The sequence below is a fragment of the Ailuropoda melanoleuca genome, chromosome 13 (genome assembly GCF_002007445.2).
Source record: "Ailuropoda melanoleuca isolate Jingjing chromosome 13, ASM200744v2, whole genome shotgun sequence".
NCBI lineage: Eukaryota > Metazoa > Chordata > Mammalia > Carnivora > Ursidae > Ailuropoda > Ailuropoda melanoleuca.
Window position 1 is genome coordinate 56,874,051 of NC_048230.1, and position 21,997 is coordinate 56,896,047.

General features: G+C 51.3%; 1 protein-coding gene across 1 annotated transcript in view; it reads left to right on the forward strand.

The window, feature by feature from the left end:
- PTGIS (prostaglandin I2 synthase) overlaps nt 1-21,997 on the forward strand; it is a gene marked incomplete at its 5' end in the record, with an annotated part of 34,960 nt that overhangs the window by 5,732 nt on the left and 7,231 nt on the right. The window contains 4 exons of the mRNA XM_034641581.1: nt 4,060-4,211; nt 13,405-13,586; nt 20,245-20,413; nt 21,372-21,553. Coding sequence (XP_034497472.1) covers nt 4,060-4,211; nt 13,405-13,586; nt 20,245-20,413; nt 21,372-21,553 — 685 coding nt within the window. The remainder of the gene's footprint in view (nt 1-4,059; nt 4,212-13,404; nt 13,587-20,244; nt 20,414-21,371; nt 21,554-21,997) is intronic.

Below are 21,997 nucleotides of genomic sequence, written 5' to 3' on the forward strand. Positions count from 1 at the left end.
ATGCCCCCCATGCTGAGACTGTAGGCAAAACAGCCAGCTGGTGCAGAGTGGCAGAGGTAGGAGGACGCTTGGCCGGAGGGCCAGTGCGCCGAGCCCAGTGAGCCGAGGCGGCGGGGTTAAGATAAGGTCAGGGCACTTGGCTTTCGGAAACCAGGTCTCACAGAGCCTCAAGGCCGGGAAAGGCTTTGGAATTTATTCTAAGTAAGATGAGTGGCACTGGGGGTCTGAGCAGGGGCGCGACATGATTGGACTTGGGTTTTAAAGCTCTCTTTGGCTGTAGACGGAGCCTAACCTTGGGGTTGGGGTGTGGCCCGAGAGGCAGGAGGGCTTGTTTAGAGCTGTTGACATTGCCTGGGTTAGAGAACAGGAGCTCAGACCCAGAGCTGACCGGGAGATGGCGACAAAGGGGTAGCTCTGGGGGACGGAGTTGACAGAGTTGACAGGACCTGCTGAGCGTTTGATGGGGCTGGGGTGGGGAGTGTGGGTACAGGCGGCGATGGGAAAGCGCAGGAGGGACAGCCTGCGGATTTCTGGTGGTGCTGTTAACTGACCAGCATTTCAGATACCAAAGGCCATTTCAACTGCTTCAAAAAAATTGGAAACACAGTTTCAGAATAAACGACAGGCATTTGCAGACACATGGGCACACAGGTGCATTTATGACACCTACGTATGTGCTCACAGGTAGGTTCAATGTGTGTTAACACTTTTCACCCTCATGACAGCTCCACGAGGCTGGAACTTTACAAACCCCATTTGACAGATGAAGAAACTGAGGCCCGGAGAGCCTAAGGCATTTGCCCACAGTCTCGTCGTTTGGGGTCATGGACGGGCTGCACTGTTGTTGTTGTTGTGTTTTTATAAAGATTTTATTTATTGATCGATTTAAGAGAGAGAGAGAGTGAGCAAGCAGGGGGAGGGTCAGAGGGAGAGAAAGAATTTCAAGCAGACTCCACACTCAGCACGGAACCCCATGCAGGGCTCGATCTCATGACCCCGAGATCATGACCTGAGCCGAAATCAAGAGTCGGTCGCCCCGCCGACTGAGCCACCCAGGCGGCCCTGCGGAGCCTACACTTTCAAGCACACCCTTGCTGTGTAAGTGGCCCACATTTTTCTCCTGTCACCTGGAGTGGTGCAAACACCATCAGGGCTGTAATTCCTCTGGGCGATGCTGGTCCAGTCCACCCCGTCACTGTGGGTTGGGGGAGACTGAGGTCCAGAGAGGAACAGCTAAAACCACACAGCAAGTTCACAGCAGGGTATCTCCCACGTCCCCCGCTCCTGTCACCCTATGTCCTTGTGTGAGAAAAGTCAGAGAGGAGGCTGTGGCATTAGGGAAAGGTGGGGACCGTGTGGTGGCAGCCAAGTCTGTTACATCCGTGGTAACAGCCGTGTGTGTTGGGGGTGGGGTGGGGGTTCATGTATAAATGGATCCCTGTGTCTTCAGGATCAGGCCTGGGCTGGAGTTTCTGTTTCTTGGCCCGGTGGGCTTGGCCTTTTTAGTGCCGTGTGCAGCCCCTGAGGTAGGAAGGGAATGAGTGAGCTGGATGACAGGAGGTGCAGCTGTGGGCCCAAACCATGAGATGCCACCACTCATGCCTTCCAGCCTGTCCCGTGGCACTCCTGCCTCACTGAGTCTCATCCAAAGTTTAACCCCGACTGCAGGATCCTGCCTGACCGGCCCCAGCCCAGCCCCCTCCTGCCCTAAGGCCTTTTCCCTTTCTCTTCCCTTGCCTGAGAATGCTGTTCCCTACATGTCTGCATAGCCCTCACCTCACTTCATTCACGTGTCAAGTGATACCTCCTCAGAGAGGCCTCTCCTGACACCCCAGTTAGTAGGATAGCCTCCCCTTACCCAGCGCCAGGCCAGCGTGGTTTTTCTCCTGGCTCCTAGCGCCACCTAGAGGTCATGTGTGTTTTTGCACCGTGGTTTATTCTGTCTCCCGCCCTGTCCCACCCATGTCGCTTTGACATGCAGGTGCCACGGGAGGGACCTTCACTACCACAGTGGGAAACCTCATGCCTTCTTGGGTTTTACTGGGGTTTTCATGGTTTATTTTTCATTGCTTATTTTTGATAGAAATACACACACACACAGGAAGATGGTTCTCTGCTTTAAGGAAAAAACTATTGCAAATGGGACCAGAGACCCCAGGGCTGGCTGACCCAGCTCGTTCCTGGGTAAGTGGGTGGCTGCGACCCCCTGGCTGCCCAGGGTTACTAGGTGGGACTGCAGGCTCCGTGGGGGGGCAGATTCTCTCCTTTTTCAAGATGAGATGAGGGGGCCTCCAGATTTTGTGCAGTTTTCCCAGTTGTTGAGTTTGTTTATGCAAACGCTCTTAACAAAACCAAACAAGTTGGTGGACTGAATCCAGTTTGTGACTGCACCTTTACAATTCTGCTGTAAGGAAAGTGGGGCCACCGGTGTGGAAAGCAGGGACCCAGGGCCTCGCACGACTGGAGGGGCAGGGCGACAAGTACGACGCAGAGGCACAGGTGTGCCCTGGGGAGGGTCTGCTGTTCTGAAGGAAGGGTTGCTGCCTTAGTGCGGTGGGATGGGCAGGTCATGAGCTCTCCATCTCTGCGGGGCATGGAAGGCAGGCCGGATGAGGGAGAGGGATGCAGGGGAAAGGTGGCGCGGTAGTAGCCTGGGTGACTGAACTCGAAATCATGACGGTCCTATAGTTTCTCCCAGATCAGTGTTCTTGGGATCAACTTCTAACCATTCATCACCCACACTCCCTCCCTCTTTCCCGTCCAGCCAGCCAGCCAGCCTCCCACCCATGCACCCATCTATGCACACACCCTTCTATCCACCCGTCCACCCCTCCATTGAACATCGAAGATCTGCTGTGAGCCCGCGCTGCACAGATAAGGGACGGAGTGGGACTAGACCAGCCCCTCTTGGCCCCCACCCACCCTCATTTCTGCTTCTACCCTCTCCTCCAGAAAGTCCCTCTCCTGGGAGTTCCAGGGACGAGGAGAAACTGATGAGGGACAGGTCACGGCTCCCGTGGCATCTCTGTGGAGGTCCAGTCCCTCCCACCACATGGAAAAAGTGAAAACCCGTGGTTTTTCTCCCAGGACTGAGGCCAGAGGGGCTGGGCTTTTGGAGCACTTACAAGTGGCTGGTGGTGAAAACACTTTCTTTAAGAGCATTCCTGTGGGCAGCGTGTGTGTGTGTGTGTGTGTGTGTGTGTGTGTGCGCGTGTGCACGTGTGTGTGCATGCATGAGGACTCATACTTCCTCCCGTGTCTCATCCTTTGTCTACACCCTGCCAGTCCCCGTCCTTCCTTCTCAGACCCCCAGCGCTCTTCAGGTCCAGCCCAGCCTTCTCCCCAAGGCCACCGAGCCCCCTGCCCTGCCCTGTGTCACTAGCCCCGCCACCCCCCTGGCTGCTCCCATCCTGTCCCCACACATTCCAGCTCCAGCATCTGGACCAGTGACAGGTGGCAGCTCTCTGACCAGACCATGCTTGCCCCCTCAGCTCTGAGCCTTTGGTCAGGTTGTGCCCTTGGCTCGCACCCCTTCCCTCGTCCCTTCTCCCCGCTCAGCTCAGACCCTGCCTCCTCCAGGGAGCCTGCCCTGACTCCCTCTCCAGGGGCAGTAGCCTCTTTCTGATTGGTGCCCCCATCTTGCCCTGCTGTCCCTTCAGTCACTCTGTTCCGGCCTCACCAACCTCCTTACTGCTCTTCAATCCTGCATGTCCTTCCTGGCTCAGAATGTTGCCCTGAACCCCCTCTCTCTGCTCTTTGTACTCTGAGCCCCTCCCCACCCTTCACTGTTCCCCCGCATTCCAGCCAGCTTTGTTTGTCTGCATCTCTGAGCACCAGCTGGTAGGTGACTTGTTCACTTACCTCTGTCACCTGCTGTCTGTGTCCCGCACGAGAGGGACACTCCCTGAGGGCTTTGTTTTCTCCCTTGCTGACTCCCTGGCCCAAACAGTCTGTCATAAAGCAGGAAAAGCAGGTGCTCATGAGCTGCGCGTATGAAGGAAAATTTGTAGGCGGCTGTGGGAGGGTTTTGCCCCCTGATCCCCTGTTTGCCACCCGCAGAGCCGGCTACCTAACTCTGTACGGAGTCGAAGCTCTGCCACGTACCCATGAGAGCCAGGCCCAGGACCGCACCCACTCAGCTGATGTCTTCCACACCTTCCGCCAGCTCGACCTGCTGCTCCCCAAACTGGCGCGTGGCTCCCTGTCAGTGGGTAAGCACTGCGGCGGTCATGGTGGGGTGGTGGGACAGATGGAGGGACTCAGGGGGAGCCCATACTTGAGCTGAAGGATCACAGACAACCTAAGAAGAAGGACATTCTTTCACCCTGGGAAGCAGCGAGATCCCTGCAAGAGCATAGTGGTGAGGGGCCAGGCGCGGGCCGGAGCTGAGGTTCCTGGCGGAAAGAGCACATCTGTAGTAGGGCCTGGAGACCTCGTTGTGTGTTATTTTTATCCTATTTTTAAAGGTTTTTATTACTTTTTTTACTGAGATATAATTTTCATAGAGGAGAGTACACAGGTCCTAAATGCATAGCTGAGAGGTAAATCTAAATGCTTCATGTCCTTTCCCAGTCAATATCCACCCCACAGAGGGAGCCACTGTACAGGTTCCTTTCACCTCGGATTAGTTTTACCTTCCTTGACCTTCCCATAAATAGAATCAGACAGCATGTGACCTTCTGTGTCTAGCTTCTGTCACTCAGCTTCTAGTCTGTCAACTTTGACCAGGTTGCCGTGTGTATCAGTAGCCTGTTTTCATTGTAGCATAGCATTTTGTTAGAATAATGTACCACGATTTGTTTATCCATCCCCTGGTTGATGGATATCTGGATCATTGTTTATCCATCCCCTGGTTGATGGATATCTGGATCATTCCCAGTTTGGGGCTGTTGTGAATTAGGCCGTTCTTGTCCGTGTCTTTCATGGCACACATGCCTTCATTTCTCTTAGTTACCAGCCCTCCGCTCTTATGACATTGATCTTGCACCTGAAGGAATTGTTCTGCCACTTAGCATGTTCAGGGAACCCCACATCTCAAGTATTTCCACTTGGGTTTGTGAAAATCCACCCCATTTATTTTTGTGGCTCCAGAGGGGACTCCGTATTGGTAAAGAGGTTCCTGCAGGATTCAGTGCGCGGGGCCATGGGAACCATTGGGCTGCACTGCCTTCTGGCTACTGTGTCTCAAACTACCTAGTGAGAAGAACCCTCTGGGGCCCTTGTTAATGTAACCAGCCCCTAAGCCCCATCCTGGTCCAGTGGAATCCAAGTCTCCAGGGAGGCTGGGAAACTGCATGTATGACAAGTGCCATGGGAAAGTTGAGAATTAGTGTATGTCCTGGACTCAGACACTCGCAGCAAAAGCTGGATTCAGATCCCTACTGTTGGGCTTCTGCGCTGATGACTTTGGGCAAATTACTTAACTTCTTTTTGCCCCAGGTCCTTTCTCTGGAAGGGCAGTTGAAGGGAGTGATTGAGACAGACTCCCAGCTCAGATGACTCGAGGTGGTTTACTGTATCCTGCATATTGTCCCTGGGCCTCAGCGATCTCATCTGTAAAATGGGGAGAACAATAGGCTCTTCACAGGGTGACTGTTAGGAATGACTGAGGTAATAAGAAAAAACACTCTTCTGTTGAGCACTTTCTGTGAGCCAGATACTAGGTTAAGCGTGGCCTCATTCAGTGCTCTCAACAGCTCACCCCATTTCCTTTATTTATGTATTTTTTAAAAACAATCTTTAACATATTAAATTAGCTTAAAATAAGAAAGAAACATTCCTGGGGTACCTGGGTGGCTCATTCGGTTAAGCATCTGACTTCATCTCAGGTCCTGGAATGGTGTCCCGTGTTGGGCTCCTTGCTCACCGGGCAGTCTCCTTGTCCCTCTCCTGCAACTTTGCTCATGCTCTCTCTCTCTCAAACAAAAAATTGAATCTTTAAAAAAAAAAAAAAAGAAGGAAACATTCTTATGGTTAACAATTCAAAGATGTAGACAGTAAGAGTAATAATACTCTTCCAAGCCTAGCTTCCTGTGGAAACCAGTGTTAACATGCTGGTATATATTCACACTGTTTATAGGAATACTGTATTTTATGATAGAGACAAATAGACATATCTAGAGTGTCACTGTGTATTTTAGAAAGGGATTGTATCTATTGTCTGCAGTTTGATTTTTTTTTTTTAAGATTATTTATTTATTTATTTGACAGAGATAGAGACAGCTAGCGAGAGAGGGAACACAAGCAGGGGGAGTGGGAGAGGAAGAAGCAGGCTCATAGTGGAAGAGGCTGATGTGGGGCTCGATCCCATAACGCCAGGATCACGCCCTGAGCCGAAGGCAGATGCTTAACCACTGTGCCACCCAGGCGCCCCTGATTTTTTTTTAACCTAACACTATAGCTGTATATTCTTCCCTGTCAATACAAACATCTTCTAGTGGTGTTAGCCAGTGCAATTAGATAAGAGAAATCAATTACCGGTATAAGAATGGGTAAAGAAGATGTAAACTGTCCTTGTGTGCGGAAGATCTGACGCTATGGCTGGGAAAACCCTGTGATAAAACTAACTCAAACAAAAAAGACTCTAACAAAGTAGAAAGATATAAAATCAACATGAAGAAGAATTGAGATATCTTTGTAGCTCTTGCTTGCCAGCATTTAGGCAGCCATCCCCCTCCAATGGATATTTATAATTGTTTCCTTTTGTGCGTGTGTGTGTGTGTGTGTGTGTGTGTGGTTATTATAGTATTTCATTGTACTTGTATCTTCTCTACCATCTGGTGATTTTATTCCTCTCTGACAGTTTCCTGGAAATGGGTTTGCCACGTCAAAGGGCATGCACATTAAAATTCTTGTTAGCTGCTGCCACATCATTTCCAAAACCACGGAGCAATTCATACGCCTGCCCGAAGGGAGGGAGTCTGCTCATTCCCCACCAGATGTTATCAGTCCTTCTGTGTGTTTGCCAATCTGATGGGCAGAGGCGGGTAACTTGTTATTTTAATTTGCATTTCCCCACAACCTTGTCAACAAGCTGTCATCAGCCTTTAAAACCTTGCCAATCTGATGGCCAAAAAAGGGGCATCTGGCTTTATGGGCATTTCCCTGACCACTGTGATAAAACAGCTTTTCGTGTTTCACCAGCTCTCTGCTTTGCCTCTCTGTGAATTGCCTCTTTGCATCCTTTTAGAGACAACTCCCTGTCCCATTGAATCCTGCCATCAAGGCTAGAAGGTTGGCATTATTTTTTTTTTAAGATTTTATTTATTTATTTGACAGAGATAGACAGCCAGCGAGAGGGAACACAGGCAGGGGGAGTGGGAGAGGAAGAAGCAGGCTCCCAGTGGAGGAGCCTGACGTGGGGCTCGATCCCAGGACTCCGGGACCACGCCCTGAGCTGAAGGCAGACGCTTAACAACTGAGCCACCCAGGCGCCCCTAGAAGGTTGGCATTATTATACCCATTTTGCAAGTAAGGAAGCCGAGGCTCAGAGAGGTGAAGTCATTTGTCAGGAACACACGATCGGTGGGTGGCAGAGCCAGCAAAATGAAAACTTGGTCTGATTGCAAAATCCTGTGTGTAAAGCATCTGACAAGGCACCTGGCATATCCCAGCACCAGTTGCTTCTCCAGTAAAGAGTGGTTTCTCCATTGCCCATTCTTCCATGCAGAAGCTACCAGGGACCCTGGGTCCTTCAGGGAGCAGCTTCCTTCAGTATAGGAAGGCTGCATTTCCCAGTGTGGGCAGCAGGTGGCAGTGTCGGGGAACGTTTCTCATCTTCGGGCTCCAGGCTGGTGGACAAAGCTGCCCCCAGACCTTGTTGGGCTTGTGAAGAGTGCGGCCTCTTTGGAAGAGTGATTTGGCAGAACCTACCAAAACAGACAGGCTCATTTCTTTGATCCTGAACTTCCACTACTAGGAATTATCCTACAGCAATAGTTGCACATGTCTAGAGATGCACAAAGATATTCATTGCCCCGTTGCTTGTAATAGCAAATGCTGCAAACAGCCTAAATGTTCCCCAGTCGGGACTGTTGAAATAAATTATGCATTCACATAAAGGAAAACTGTGCAACTGTACAGCAGAACAGGATATACTGTTACAGGCTGAAATCTCTTACGAAAAAGGTGCAGAAGAGGGAGTATATTTTGGGTTTTTTTATTCTAATTTTTTCCCATTTTATTGAGCTATGATTGACACATGACACTGTATAAGTTTAAGGCATACAGCATAATGACTTGACTTATTTTTATTGTGAAATGAGCACCAAAATAAGTTTAGTTAACATCCCTGTTTTTTAAGAATGTGGGAACATGGAGAGACTTTTGTTTCTGAGGAGGTGGAGATGGGATGAAGATGCCCATTTGAACTCTTAGAGCGGCTTTCTTTCTTTTTCTTAATTTTGTTACCGTGTGTGCATTATTCCTCCTCCACTATTAAAAGTATAAACATTTTTTAAAGGAAAATGGACCCTTTGGGGGACCCTTAGATCACTGAGTCTGGCGCTTCTCATAGGGAGAGAATTGGGGACAGTTAAATAGAGCCCCAAGCTAACTGTGCTGGAACATTTGTTTCACTGGATTATTGGGGAGGGGCCTCTTTTCTTTGAATATTGTTTCTGGGGGGAAAGGCATTCTTATTTAAAGAATACAGAGTCTGATGCAAAAATCTAATACATCTCAAAGGGAAAACACAAGACTTTAAATATATGTCCCTTTCTGGACTGTGCCCCCAGGTTCCTAGGGAACAGATGGGCTTCTGAGGAAAAACTTGAGAGGTACTCTAGTCTGAGCCTCTTGTTTTACAGATGGGGAGACTGAGGCCCAGAGGTAGATGGGGACTTGGCCAAGGCCACACAGCATGGGAGGTCTGGGATTTGAAACCAGTGCCATTGCTAGTTACATGGACCTGGAAGTTCTGAACCACAGAACTGAATCATTACACTGGGGCTGATAATCCCTTATAATTACAGCAAGAATGTAGCAAGTATGACTTACCAAGCCCCTCTGGTACCAAGTGTGTTCTGTGTTTTTATATCCTCCTGATGAGATAGGTTTCCTCCATTTTATAGATGGGGAAACTGAGGCTCGGAGATCCAAATGATTTGTACAAGATCATCTTTCTAGGAAGGAACAGAGCTAGGATTTCTTCCTGGGTCTCCCTGGCTGCGAACTCTGTGTTGTTTATTTCACAAATTATTATTTCCTAATTACAGAAACAGTACGTGAATATATTCTCCATGGACTAACAATTTGCTAACATTCATTAGCTTTATTTAATAATATAGCTACTGTTTACTAGGCCTATGCCTGGCGTCGCTCTCTGTGCTTTATAGGTTAACACATTCAATTCCTGCATAACCCTTTGCGTGGGAACTCATGTTATCCCAGTTTACAGGTTTTGAAAACTGAGTTGAGAGATGGGGGGTGGATTTTTGTTGTTGAATCATAGGAATTCTTTATATATTTTGGATATGAGACCCTTATCAGATCTATGATTTGCAAATATTTTTCCTCATTCTGCTGGTTGTCTTTTCATACTGTGTTGCTTTTTAAAGTCATCCTGAAAAGCTGTGTTGACAGTGATATTCAAGGTTTGTAGCTGTGCTGTCAGACCTCAGAGAATGCCAGTCATTTCCAAATCTGTGTTACATTTCTGTTTCCTTTAGATATTTCATCGGATGACTCTTAGAAGCATCCAGAATGGGCACTTCAGCACTTCCTATCCCCTCTACTCACCTGCTGAAACCCTCTGTGTGCCCGGTCCCACCCCCCGAGATTCTGGCAAGATTGTTCTGTGGTGAGACCTGGGCACACAGATTTCAAAGCTCCTGGGTGATTCTCCAGTGCCCCCAAAGTTAAGAAACACAGGAAGACAATGTAGTTGATGAACAGTTGGGCTCATTGCTTTAGACTGCGAAGGCTATCACCTGAAGGGTCTAGAGGTGAAAGAACAGCATATGGAGCTCATTATTTGAAAATGTAACTAAGATGCTTAAAGTATATGTATATTTTCATATAAGTTTAGCCTACATTTTCCACCCTTTCAAACGCCCTGTGATATTCAACCCAGTTTCGGACCATTGGGTGAATGGGCCATCCTGAAACCCTGCTTTGTGGTTCCGAACAGCCAATGAGGAAGTTTCTAATGCTTGGGAATTCTTGTAACAAGCCAAAGCAACATCTGCTTTTCCAAGGGGTGATTTCGGAAGAACCGAATCTTTTATTTGCACATCCATGTGTGAATACCGCATCGTCTTGTAGCGTGACCACAGCGTGTGAGTAATGAGCGCCTGGCATCACACCCTTGACAGTTGCCATTGCGGGCCCGTCTGGGTCTGCACACGGTTTCCACCGCTGCACGGCATTTATTCATGGTGACTATTAACTGGTGATCGGCGGGCCACAGCTGGCCTTCGGAGGAGCTTCTGTGGCTTGCGAACTGATGCGCAGGTCTTGCTTAGAGGCTGAAACAGGAGAAGATTCCATATGAACCTATGGCTTTTCGTCGTCTTCTGAAAACTCAGCCTCCCTGGCCGTGCTGGGCCAAGTTTCTTTGTCAGGCCCTTGGAGCTGAGCAGACGCTGCCCCACCCCTCCTGCTCCGCATGGTCCCTTGCCTGCCTTCCCTGGAGACCTCAGGCCTGTCTGTCCCATCTTGAAGGCGGTTAGGTTATTTCCCGGTGTCTCCCAAATGCCGCTGTGCTGAGCCTGCTCGTAGGGCCCCCCCACACACGCGGGCTGGCGTTGCTTGGGGATCGGACCCTGGGAAGGGAGAATGCCGCTCTGTTTGTGTTCCTTCCCCTGCTGCGTAAGAAACACCATTCTCGGGGCGCCTGGGTGGCACAGCGGTTAAGCGTCTGCCTTTGGCTCAGGGCGTGATCCCGGCGTTGTGGGATCGAGCCCCACATCAGGCTCCTAGGCTATGAGCCTGCTTCTTCCTCTCCCACTCCCCTGCTTGTGTTCCCTCTCTCGCTGGCTGTCTCTATCTCTGTCGAATAAATAAATAAAATCTTTAAAAAAAAAAAAAAAGAAACACCATTCTCTTAAGGCATANTATATTTTCATATAAGTTTAGCCTACATTTTCCACCCTTTCAAACGCCCTGTGATATTCAACCCAGTTTCGGACCATTGGGTGAATGGGCCATCCTGAAACCCTGCTTTGTGGTTCCGAACAGCCAATGAGGAAGTTTCTAATGCTTGGGAATTCTTGTAACAAGCCAAAGCAACATCTGCTTTTCCAAGGGGTGATTTCGGAAGAACCGAATCTTTTATTTGCACATCCATGTGTGAATACCGCATCGTCTTGTAGCGTGACCACAGCGTGTGAGTAATGAGCGCCTGGCATCACACCCTTGACAGTTGCCATTGCGGGCCCGTCTGGGTCTGCACACGGTTTCCACCGCTGCACGGCATTTATTCATGGTGACTATTAACTGGTGATCGGCGGGCCACAGCTGGCCTTCGGAGGAGCTTCTGTGGCTTGCGAACTGATGCGCAGGTCTTGCTTAGAGGCTGAAACAGGAGAAGATTCCATATGAACCTATGGCTTTTCGTCGTCTTCTGAAAACTCAGCCTCCCTGGCCGTGCTGGGCCAAGTTTCTTTGTCAGGCCCTTGGAGCTGAGCAGACGCTGCCCCACCCCTCCTGCTCCGCATGGTCCCTTGCCTGCCTTCCCTGGAGACCTCAGGCCTGTCTGTCCCATCTTGAAGGCGGTTAGGTTATTTCCCGGTGTCTCCCAAATGCCGCTGTGCTGAGCCTGCTCGTAGGGCCCCCCCACACACGCGGGCTGGCGTTGCTTGGGGATCGGACCCTGGGAAGGGAGAATGCCGCTCTGTTTGTGTTCCTTCCCCTGCTGCGTAAGAAACACCATTCTCGGGGCGCCTGGGTGGCACAGCGGTTAAGCGTCTGCCTTTGGCTCAGGGCGTGATCCCGGCGTTGTGGGATCGAGCCCCACATCAGGCTCCTAGGCTATGAGCCTGCTTCTTCCTCTCCCACTCCCCTGCTTGTGTTCCCTCTCTCGCTGGCTGTCTCTATCTCTGTCGAATAAATAAATAAAATCTTTAAAANTAAGATGCTTAAAGTATATGTATATTTTCATATAAGTTTAGCCTACATTTTCCACCCTTTCAAACGCCCTGTGATATTCAACCCAATTTCGGACCATTGGGTGAATGGGCCGTCCTGAAACCCTGCTTTGTGGTTCCGAACAGCCAATGAGGAAGTTTCCAATGCTTGGGAATTCTTGTAACAAGCCAAAGCAACATCTGCTTTTCCAAGGGGTGATTTCAGAAGAACCGAATCTTTTATTTGCACATCCATGTGTGAATACCGCATCGTCTTGTAGCGTGACCACAGCGTGTGAGTAATGAGCGCCTGGCATCACACCCTTGACAGTTGCCATTGCGGGCCCGTCTGGGTCTGCACACGGTTTCCACCGCTGCACGGCATTTATTCATGGTGACTATTAACTGGTGATCGGCGGGCCACAGCTGGCCTTCGGAGGAGCTTCTGTGGCTTGCGAACTGATGCGCAGGTCTTGCTTAGAGGCTGAAACAGGAGAAGATTCCATATGAACCTATGGCTTTTCGTCGTCTTCTGAAAACTCAGCCTCCCTGGCCGTGCTGGGCCAAGTTTCTTTGTCAGGCCCTTGGAGCTGAGCAGACGCTGCCCCACCCCTCCTGCTCCGCATGGTCCCTTGCCTGCCTTCCCTGGAGACCTCAGGCCTGTCTGTCCCATCTTGAAGGCGGTTAGGTTATTTCCCGGTGTCTCCCAAATGCCGCTGTGCTGAGCCTGCTCGTAGGGCCCCCCCACACACGCGGGCTGGCGTTGCTTGGGGATCGGACCCTGGGAAGGGAGAATGCCGCTCTGTTTGTGTTCCTTCCCTTGCTGCGTAAGAAACACCATTCTCGGGGCGCCTGGGTGGCACAGCGGTTAAGCGTCTGCCTTTGGCTCAGGGCGTGATCCCGGCGTTGTGGGATCGAGCCCCACATCAGGCTCCTAGGCTATGAGCCTGCTTCTTCCTCTCCCACTCCCCTGCTTGTGTTCCCTCTCTCGCTGGCTGTCTCTATCTCTGTCGAATAAATAAATAAAATCTTTAAAAAAAAAAAAAAGAAACACCATTCTCTTAAGGCATATGGGTTGAGTACCGACTGTGGGCCAGGTGCTGGAGACACGGAGACGGATAAAACCAACGAGGCCCTTCACTCCTGTCCGCGAGCGGTGGGTGGGGTGGGGGAGACAGAGAATAACAGGTCAGCATTTAAAGGCCTTCCCTGGAGCCTCTTTCCTCACCCCCGAAGAGTGACACCCAGCAGACCCTTGGCCTCATGGCTGGGTGGCCCGGGGCTGGGGGGTGGGGGCAGGAGATCTCTAACCCCCACCCTCTGTGCTCTGGCCCCGCAGGCGATAAGGACCACGCGTGCCGAGTCAAAGGTCGCCTGTGGAAGCTGTTGTCCCCGGCCAGGCTGGCCGCACGGGCCCAACGGAGCAGCTGGCTGGAGAGCTACCTGCTGCACCTGCAGGAGACGGGCGTGTCGGAGGACATGCAGGCCCGGGCCATGGTGCTGCAGCTCTGGGCCACGCAGGTGGGCGTGGGTGTGCGCGTGAGCGTGCGCGTGCTGTCNACGTAGCACGCGCGGACCCGCGTGTACGTACGAGTGCCCGTGCATGGCTGTGTGCATTTGGGAGTGTGTGTCCGCAGGAGTGTGGGCGTGGGTGTGTGAACACAGACCCAGTGGTCTGTTCCCTGACTTCCCAGACTGTCAGACCGTGAGCATGAACGGCATCGTTCATTCCGTATTCAGAGGTTTTTTTAATTTGGAAGAATNGCGTGCTGTCGGGCACACGCGGACCCGCGTGTACGTACGAGTGCCCGTGCATGGCTGTGTGCATTTGGGAGTGTGTGTCCGCAGGAGTGTGGGCGTGGGTGTGTGAACACAGACCCAGTGGTCTGTTCCCTGACTTCCCAGACTGTCAGACCGTGAGCATGAACGGCATCGTTCATTCCGTATTCAGGTTTTTTTAATTTGGAAGAATGTCAGACTGAGAGCTGTGTGAATAGTTTAATAAACATTTAGATACACTTCACCTTGATTTCCCAATTTTGAGCATTTTATCACATGTGCTTTCTGTCTCTCCCTCTCCCCTCCTCCGCCTTCCCCTCCCCCCTCTGTCCTACTGTGATTATTTTACCGAACCATTTGCAGATAAGTTGCAGACATCATGGCTCTTTACCCCTAATTACTTGAGCGTACGTTCCTGGGAGCAAGAACTTTCCGTTACATGACACAGTACAATGATCCCATTTGGGACAATTAACCCAGATACATGATCATTAGTTAATAGACAGTCCCTATTCCAGTTTTTCCAGTTGTCCCAGTAATGTCCTTTATGGCTCATCTTGGTCTGACATCTAATGCAGGATCACACGGAACATTTAGTCATTCTGTCTTTTGAGTTTTCTTTAATATGGAACAGTTCCTGTGCCTTTCATTGTTTTTCATGACCTTGACATTTTTGGAGAATGCAGAACAGTCATTTTGAAGAATTATTTAAAAGTTCCTTTGAGTACTTCCCATAGGCCTCAAAGACCCGCTCTTGTTGCTTATGTTTTTGCTGGCTTTGGGGGTGGGGCAGACAGTCACGAAAACACATATATAGGGTGATTTTAGATGTGGATATGCAGGATGTAAAATGGAGTCATGAACAGAGACACTCTGGGGGTCAACTGTAGCCAATGTGGTGGTCGGGGAGGCCTCTCTGAGGAGACGTTTGGCTGATAAGAAAGAGCTGATGTTGGGAGCTTGGGAGGGATGTGGGGATAGAGCCTGCCAGGTGGGGGAAACTGCCAGTGCAAAGGCCCTGAGGTTGTATCATACCCAGTGTTTGAGCAACAGCAAGGAGTTGAGTGTGGCCGAAACATCACTGGTGGCGGGGAGGGGGGTGCTGGGAGCGAGGGAAGAGATCATGGAGGGCCTGTGGGTCCCAGTAAGTAAGGACTTGGGATTTTTCTCTGGGTGAGGTGGGAGCCCTGGGAGCGTTCTAAGCAGAGGAGGGACAGGATCTGAGGAGCAAAGGCAGAAGCAGGGACACCAATGAGGAGACAGTGGTGGTAGGACCAGGTGGTGGCCATGGAGGTGATGAAGAAGTAGATGGATTCTGGAAACAGAGAAGACAGCGTCAGTGGATGTTGTAATGGACCAGAGAGCGGGGAGAGAAAAAGCGGGGCTCAGGATGCTGCTTCTCGAGTCTTGGTTTCCGTCTTCTCCTGGACCCCAGAGTCCCGCTCCTTCTCTTGGCCCCTCCTCAGCAGGGACAACTGCACACACTGACGTTTCCAGGTAATTCCCTTCCCATCGACTTGCAACTTATTTTTAGTTTTCTCTCAGAGCCATTAACTGTCCTTGCAGGCAAAGGCTGGCAAGGGGCAAGGGATGGGTTTAATCAGCAGTTGGGTCCCCATTAGTGCCTAATAACATATTTATGGGCAGAGACTTGGAGTTCCAAACTGCCCCTAGAATCCCTTGCCGAATGACCTCTGTCAGCAGAACTGGATGCTGGCTTGGGGGCTTGAGTGGCAGAAAGTCTGGGGAACAGCCTGTGGCAGAGCCAGGAGAACTGAGCACGACTTGGGGACAGGACATCCTCTGATTCTGAGTCCTTGGCAGTGTGCAGAATTCAGGCAGGTGGAAAGACGCTTCAAGAGCTGGAGTCTTGAGAACAGGGCCAAGATGCTGAGTAGCCCAGTGGTTTCGGGCGCGGGCCCTATGATCAACCTGCCTGGATTTGAATCCTGACTTTGCCACTCCCTGGCCAACCAGTCACTTAAGTTCCGGTGCCTCGGTGTGCTCAGCTGTAAAATGAAGACCGCAGTCCCTTCCTCAAGGTGCTGCCGTGAGGCAGAGAGGAAGGGACGATGCCAAGCCCGTAACCATGCTCAGAGATAACTAAAGCTCAGGAAACATGTTCAACAGATACTTAGGGCGCACTGTGTGCTGGGCGCCGTTCTAGAAGCTGGGGATAGAGCAGCGATATTCTGGGAGAGAACAATTGATAAACAAGTAAGCATATTAAAATATAGTCAAGTTCTGCAGAGAAAGGATAAAGCAGGGCAGGGAATAGCAGAGGGCAGTGAGGAGGGGCTGCTTTTATAGGGTGGCTAAGGAAGGTCTCACCAAGAAGATGACATCTGAGCAGAAACTCCAAGGAAGGGAGGGAGGTGGGGAGCCATATAGATACATAGGATGAGGACATCCGCAGGGGGCACAGCAAGTGCAAAGGCCCTGAGGCAGGGATAAGGATGATGAGAGAGATAGTAGGTGCCAGACCAGGCAGGGCCCTGTGGGCTTTGGGGAGGACTTTGGCTTTTACTCTAAGAAAGGAATTCTTCAAGGGCTCTGAGCAGAGGAGCAATGTGGCCTGCCATCTGCTTTAGAGAGATCATTGCTGAGAACTGGCTGTAGTGGGAGAAGTGGAGTCAGGGAGACTAGAGATGAGGTCACTGTGGTATCCAGGCAAGCGAGGGTGGTGCTGGACCAGGGTAGGCGCAGAGGGCCAGAGGGGGAGAGAGTGCTTTCTGGACACATTTCCAGTAGAGCCAACAGGATTTGCTGTTGGGCTGGACATTGAGAGAGGGCACCAACAAGGATGCCTCCGGGTTTTGGTCTGAGCAACAGAAAGGATGAAGATGCTATTAACAGATAAGCAAGATAGTAGAAGGGGCAAGTCTGGGGGAAGAAAATCAGAGGGCTGGTTTTGGGTGTGCTGAGTTTGAAACAGAGAACTGGGTGGGAGGTGGGGGGGTACACCTGGAGTAAAGAAGAATCTGGAGTTCAGGGTAAAGCTCCAGGAGGGAGATGTGCATTTGGGAGTTGGCAGTGCAGGGTTGGGGTTAGCAGCCACTGGACTGGAGACAACGGGGGCTCAGGTGGATGGAGAAGGGACCAAGTCCTGGGCCTCTCCAGCCACAGGGGTCAGGAAGGATGGGGAGGAGCCTGCGCAGGAGACGGAGGGGGAGTTACCAGGAGGCTGGGAGGGGGGTGGGGGGAGGCCCCCCGGAGGCCAGGTGCAGAAAGAGTTCCCCAAGGTGGCAAAATGGTGTAGTTAGTGTCAGATCAGAGTGGAGTCAGGAATGTTAACGGAGGGGTCAGTGAAGGCTCTAGCATCCAGGGTCCTAGAGATCCAAGGTCCAGGCTAGGGAAGAGGCTGGCTCTGAGGGGACCAGGTGGGTAGAGAGAGAGTTCACAAAGGCCTGCCAACAACAGTCCAGGCTCCCCTCCCAGCTCTGAGCCTTTAGGCAGTGGGCGACCATGTTGATCCTTAAAATACATTTTTTTAATCATAAAAAATGAAAAGAAATGTCACCTGTGATCTCCCCTCCTTCAGTTCTGCTTGCTTCTGCGGTGGCTCCAGCCCCAGCTGGTGGCAGTGAGGGCCGTCAGCGCCTCCTGGCTGTGGGGCAGTCCCCGCGGAGGAGGGCTTCTGCTTCCCTGGGATTCTCGTAGAAACCCCAGGCGTGGTGCTCACTGGCCCAGCCGGGGTCACACGTCCCCTCTGAGGACATCACTCATAGTGGCCCAGCCCGGGTCACATGGCTGCACCTGAGGTCTAGGGTGATGAGAGTGAAGGGGAGGTAATTCTTCGAAGGAAAATGGGGCTGTTACCCACCACAAGGGAGTGAACGCGGGGCAGGCAGGGCTGCAGGTGTCCCCCACGCCTACTGACTGTGTGGTGAGGTGGCCACAAAGGGGCGCGCAAGAATCACTGGGTGCCNAAGGGGCGCACAAGAATCACTGGGTGCCGCATCCCGTACACCTTGAGCGCCCCCTGGAGGTCAGCTACCGCCTTTCACCGAAAAAGGAGAGCAGTGGACAGGTGCTGCGGGGTGAATGGACTTTGGCTGCTGGGGTAGGAGATGAGGCTAGATGGGACATGTTATCCTGGGTAAACTGAGGCAAGGCCTTATGGGAGACTCAACCTCCAGGATAGTGAACTCAAGGTCTCTTGTAGTGGTGTGATCACACACACACACGGGCACACTCTCAAATCTGGGCGGCTGGGTAGAAGGCAGTCTTTGCCACCTGCCTAACTTGCCACAGCTTTTTCCTGAAAGCAGAGATCACTGAGCAGCCTCACGTTCCCCTCCCTCTGCGTAATTACTCAGTGGCGGCCCCCATCACGCTGCCGGGGAGAGCGAAAACGGCCTTTGCAGAGTTAACCCAAGGCTGAATTATTCATCACCTACACTCCCCTGGCTATTTAAGTGGTGGACAGTGAGTGACCTTGCTTGTCTCTGCTGGACCTGAGGTGCTGGAGGAAATCTCAAGAGTGTCCAGGTTCTCCCTTGTTCTCTAACAACGTTGGGGAGGGGGAGGAAGAGTGCTGGGAGGGGAAACCTCTTCTGAGCACCGACTCTGTGCCCAGCATGTGAGGGTCGCCTGTATCCTGTCTCGGGACCCTTGTGGACACCCCCAGAGTGAACATGTTATCCCCATTTTATCAAGAGGAAGGTTCTTTTTTTTTTTTTTTTAAGATTTACTTATTTGAGAGAGAGAGAGAGAGTAGGGGGAGGGGAAGAGGGAGAGGGAGCGAGAGTCTTAAGCAGACTCCACACTGAGCACAGAGCCCAACGTGGGGCTTGATCCCATTACCCTGAGGTCATGACCTGAGCTGAAATCAAGAGTTAGATGTGTAATTCTGCCTCTGCCCCTCCTCCTCTTTCTCTAAAAATAAGTAAATAAATCTTTTTATTTAAAGTACTGCATCCATTAAAAAAAGTCGAACAGTTCAAAAAGACATATGCAGTGAAAATCAGTACCCGCCCCCCATGCCCCCTGCTTCTGGCTCAGAGGCTCCTTCAAGAGCCGGTCTGTGCTTCTTCGTATGATCCCTCTTGAAACGTACGCACAAGCGGGGGCACAGTGAACCCCTGTTCCACGTCGTGCTGCCGTGCACCTTGGCTCCAGTCCCATCCGTACACACACAGCCGCCCAGCCAGCTGCCTTTAACGACTTCCTGTGTCATCATCCTGAGGATGGATCATCCTTTATCTCATTGATCTATTGATAGACATTGAGATTGCCTCCAGTCTCTTGTTGTTACGTCAGCACTGTGATCAATATCCTTGTGCAAATGTCCTTCGGTCTGTGTGCGGTAACGTCTGTAATAGAGTTACAGGGGAAATATGGGATGTAATGACTATTAACATGATCAAGACTGGATGGTGGACAAAAATCATCCCCCCAGTCGAGGTGAGTTGATATGCCACCCACTCCTGGAGCTTGTTTCAGGGAACCGCACACCCATTTTAGCCACATGCTAAATACCTCAGTATTAAAACGTTCAGCTAAGGCAGAAGTCTTGGAGCAAGAAATTTTATCCAGTTTCCTAATTCCTGAACTACTGGGAATTCTTACGTAATTTTGTTCAAGAAATTACTCGCTTTCACAGTCCCTGTTGATTGTGGCTTCTTTGTGCTATATGCACACAATACTCAGAAATTTGAAAGTAGATGTCCAGATGGTACATGAGTTTGCTGTGGTTGTGTACCAGCCAACCACAAAAACCCAGTGGCCCACACTGACGAGCGCTGATTTAACTGTCTGTGGGTCTGCTGGGCGTCACATGCTGTAGACTAGCTCAGCTGGACAGCTGGCTCTGCCCCGTGTCTCGTGTCTTCCTTGTGGGACCACCGAGCCAGCCGGGCAGGTGGACACACACAAGGTCTCTTAAGACCTAGATTTCCTCCTGCTGCTCTCAGTCCGGTTTCACTCTGTTGGCCAAAGCAAGTCACAGATTCACAGGGCTGGGAAAATCCCCTCTGGCTCTGAGAAGGGAGGAAGTGCCAAGTCCGCGGCGAGAGGCGTCAATACAGGGAAGGGTGGAGAATTGGGGCTAAGGATGCAGTTATCCTCAGATGTTAACCATACTCTTAACTGATACACCTTGTTCTGACTTCTGACCCTTCTTCGCCAATTAGCTATGAAGATTACCTGTGTGAGCTCAGATCAATGAGTTTGCTTAAGTTCAGGGATGCCAAGAATAGCCCTGAAATAGGCATTGGGCTACACCAAAACCCCAGAGCATATTTGGGCCACGGCCTGAGCTGTGACTCATAAACATGAGTCATGCCTAGATGTTTGGCAGGCGTGGGAACCTCTGTGCTTTGGCCAGGGCTGTGTCTGTGGTCAGCTCTTGCCCCAGGCCTGCGCTGTTGGTGGTATAATGGTCTCCTTCTCATTGCAGGGGAATATGGGTCCTGCTGCCTTCTGGCTTCTGCTCTTCCTCCTCAAGAACCCCGAGGCCCTGGCGGCTGTCCGTGGAGAGCTCGAGCAGCTCCTCTCCAGAGCAGAGCAGCCCATTTCGCAGATGACCACCCTCCCCCAGAAGGTTTTGGACAGCATGCCTGTGCTCGGTGAGAGAGGCAGACGCTCCAAATTAGCCCCAAAGCCTGAGTCATCATGGGCACCCTAAGCCCTTCCCAGCATGGGCTCCCACCATCCAGGGTCCATCGGCATCCTCTGACCTAGGGTCCCCCTAGACCTCCTGTCTTCTTAGACCTGGCATCTCTATGCCCTGTCTCAGCTGTCCAGGACTTGTGGACTCAGTAGATTTGTGGTTGCCATTGACAAAAAACCTCACTTAAACTGGCTGAAGTAAAAGGACTTTTTTGAGGGCATTGACTTGAAAGTTCAGAGGATAGCTAGCTTCAGGCATAGGTGGACCCAGGTGCTTTAACAACATCATCAGGACTCAGTACTCCCTCCCTCAGCCCTGCTCTGCTGGGTTGGCTCCAGTCTCAGGCCTGCGGGAAGGCCATCAGCAGATCCAGGCTGATGTGCTGTCAGCCCCGGAAGGGTGCCCTTCTCTGCGACATTCCCACCCAAAGTCCCAGGAATGTGTCTTATTGGTCCTTTTTGAGTTATATGCCCATCTTGAGCCAGTTACAGGGTTCAGAGGCACGGGATGCTCTGACTGGCCAGTCACACACAGCCCAAGGAATTGGGAGTGAAGTCAACAGCCCAACCTCTGAAAGTGAGAGAGGGGTGGTCCCCAGAAGAAAACCAGGGATCTGTTTCCAGATGGGGAATGTAAGCTGGGCAGGCAGAAACAACTTGGTCTCCTCTGATATCTCTCTGGCTCCCACAGTCCCTCACAGCTTCTCCTAGAGTCAGACCCAGACCCTCACATCCAAGTCTGAGGACCATAGCAATCATATCTCATCACTTGGCCTTTTTTGGCCTCCTGTGTGATGGTGGGCAATCATGCACCCTCTCTGAGCCTGCCCACCTTCCTCTGTAAAATGAGGGCTGGGGGTGGCATTTGAGTGTGTGAGAGGAAGCTGCTGACCCTTGCTGGTACCTGCCCTGTAGATAGTGTGCTGAGTGAAAGCCTCAGGCTCACTGCTGCGCCCTTCATTACCCGGGAGGCTGTGGTGGACCTGGCCCTGCCCATGGCAGACGGGCGGGAATTCAGCCTGCGACGTGGAGACCGCCTCCTCCTCTTTCCCTTCCTGAGTCCCCAGAGAGACCCGGAAATCTACACAGACCCAGAGGTAAATTACATACCGGGGACCGGGGCGGGGGGAAATCAGTGGCTTTAGAACTAGCCAAATCTGAGCAGCAGCCCCCTTCTGCTCTTTGTTTGCTGTGTGACCACGCCCAAATTACTTCACCTCTCTGTGTCTGTTTTCTCACCTGTGAAATGGACCTCATAATAGCTCCTGCCTTACAGGGTTGTCAGGAAGATTAAATGAGGACATGTAAGAAAGGACTTCACAGTGCCTGGCACGCAGGGAGTGCTTTGTAAGCGATAGCTGAGCAATTTTCCTTTTTTTGGAATGTTACAATGTCAGCTTCTCAATACTTTTCTCTCTCCCTGGACTTTGAGGTGGATCAAACCTTCACAGCTTCTAACAGATTTGGGTGCTTACTGTGTGCCAGGCCCTGTGCTATATATCCATCTATCCATCCATCCACCCACCCACCCATTCCCCCAC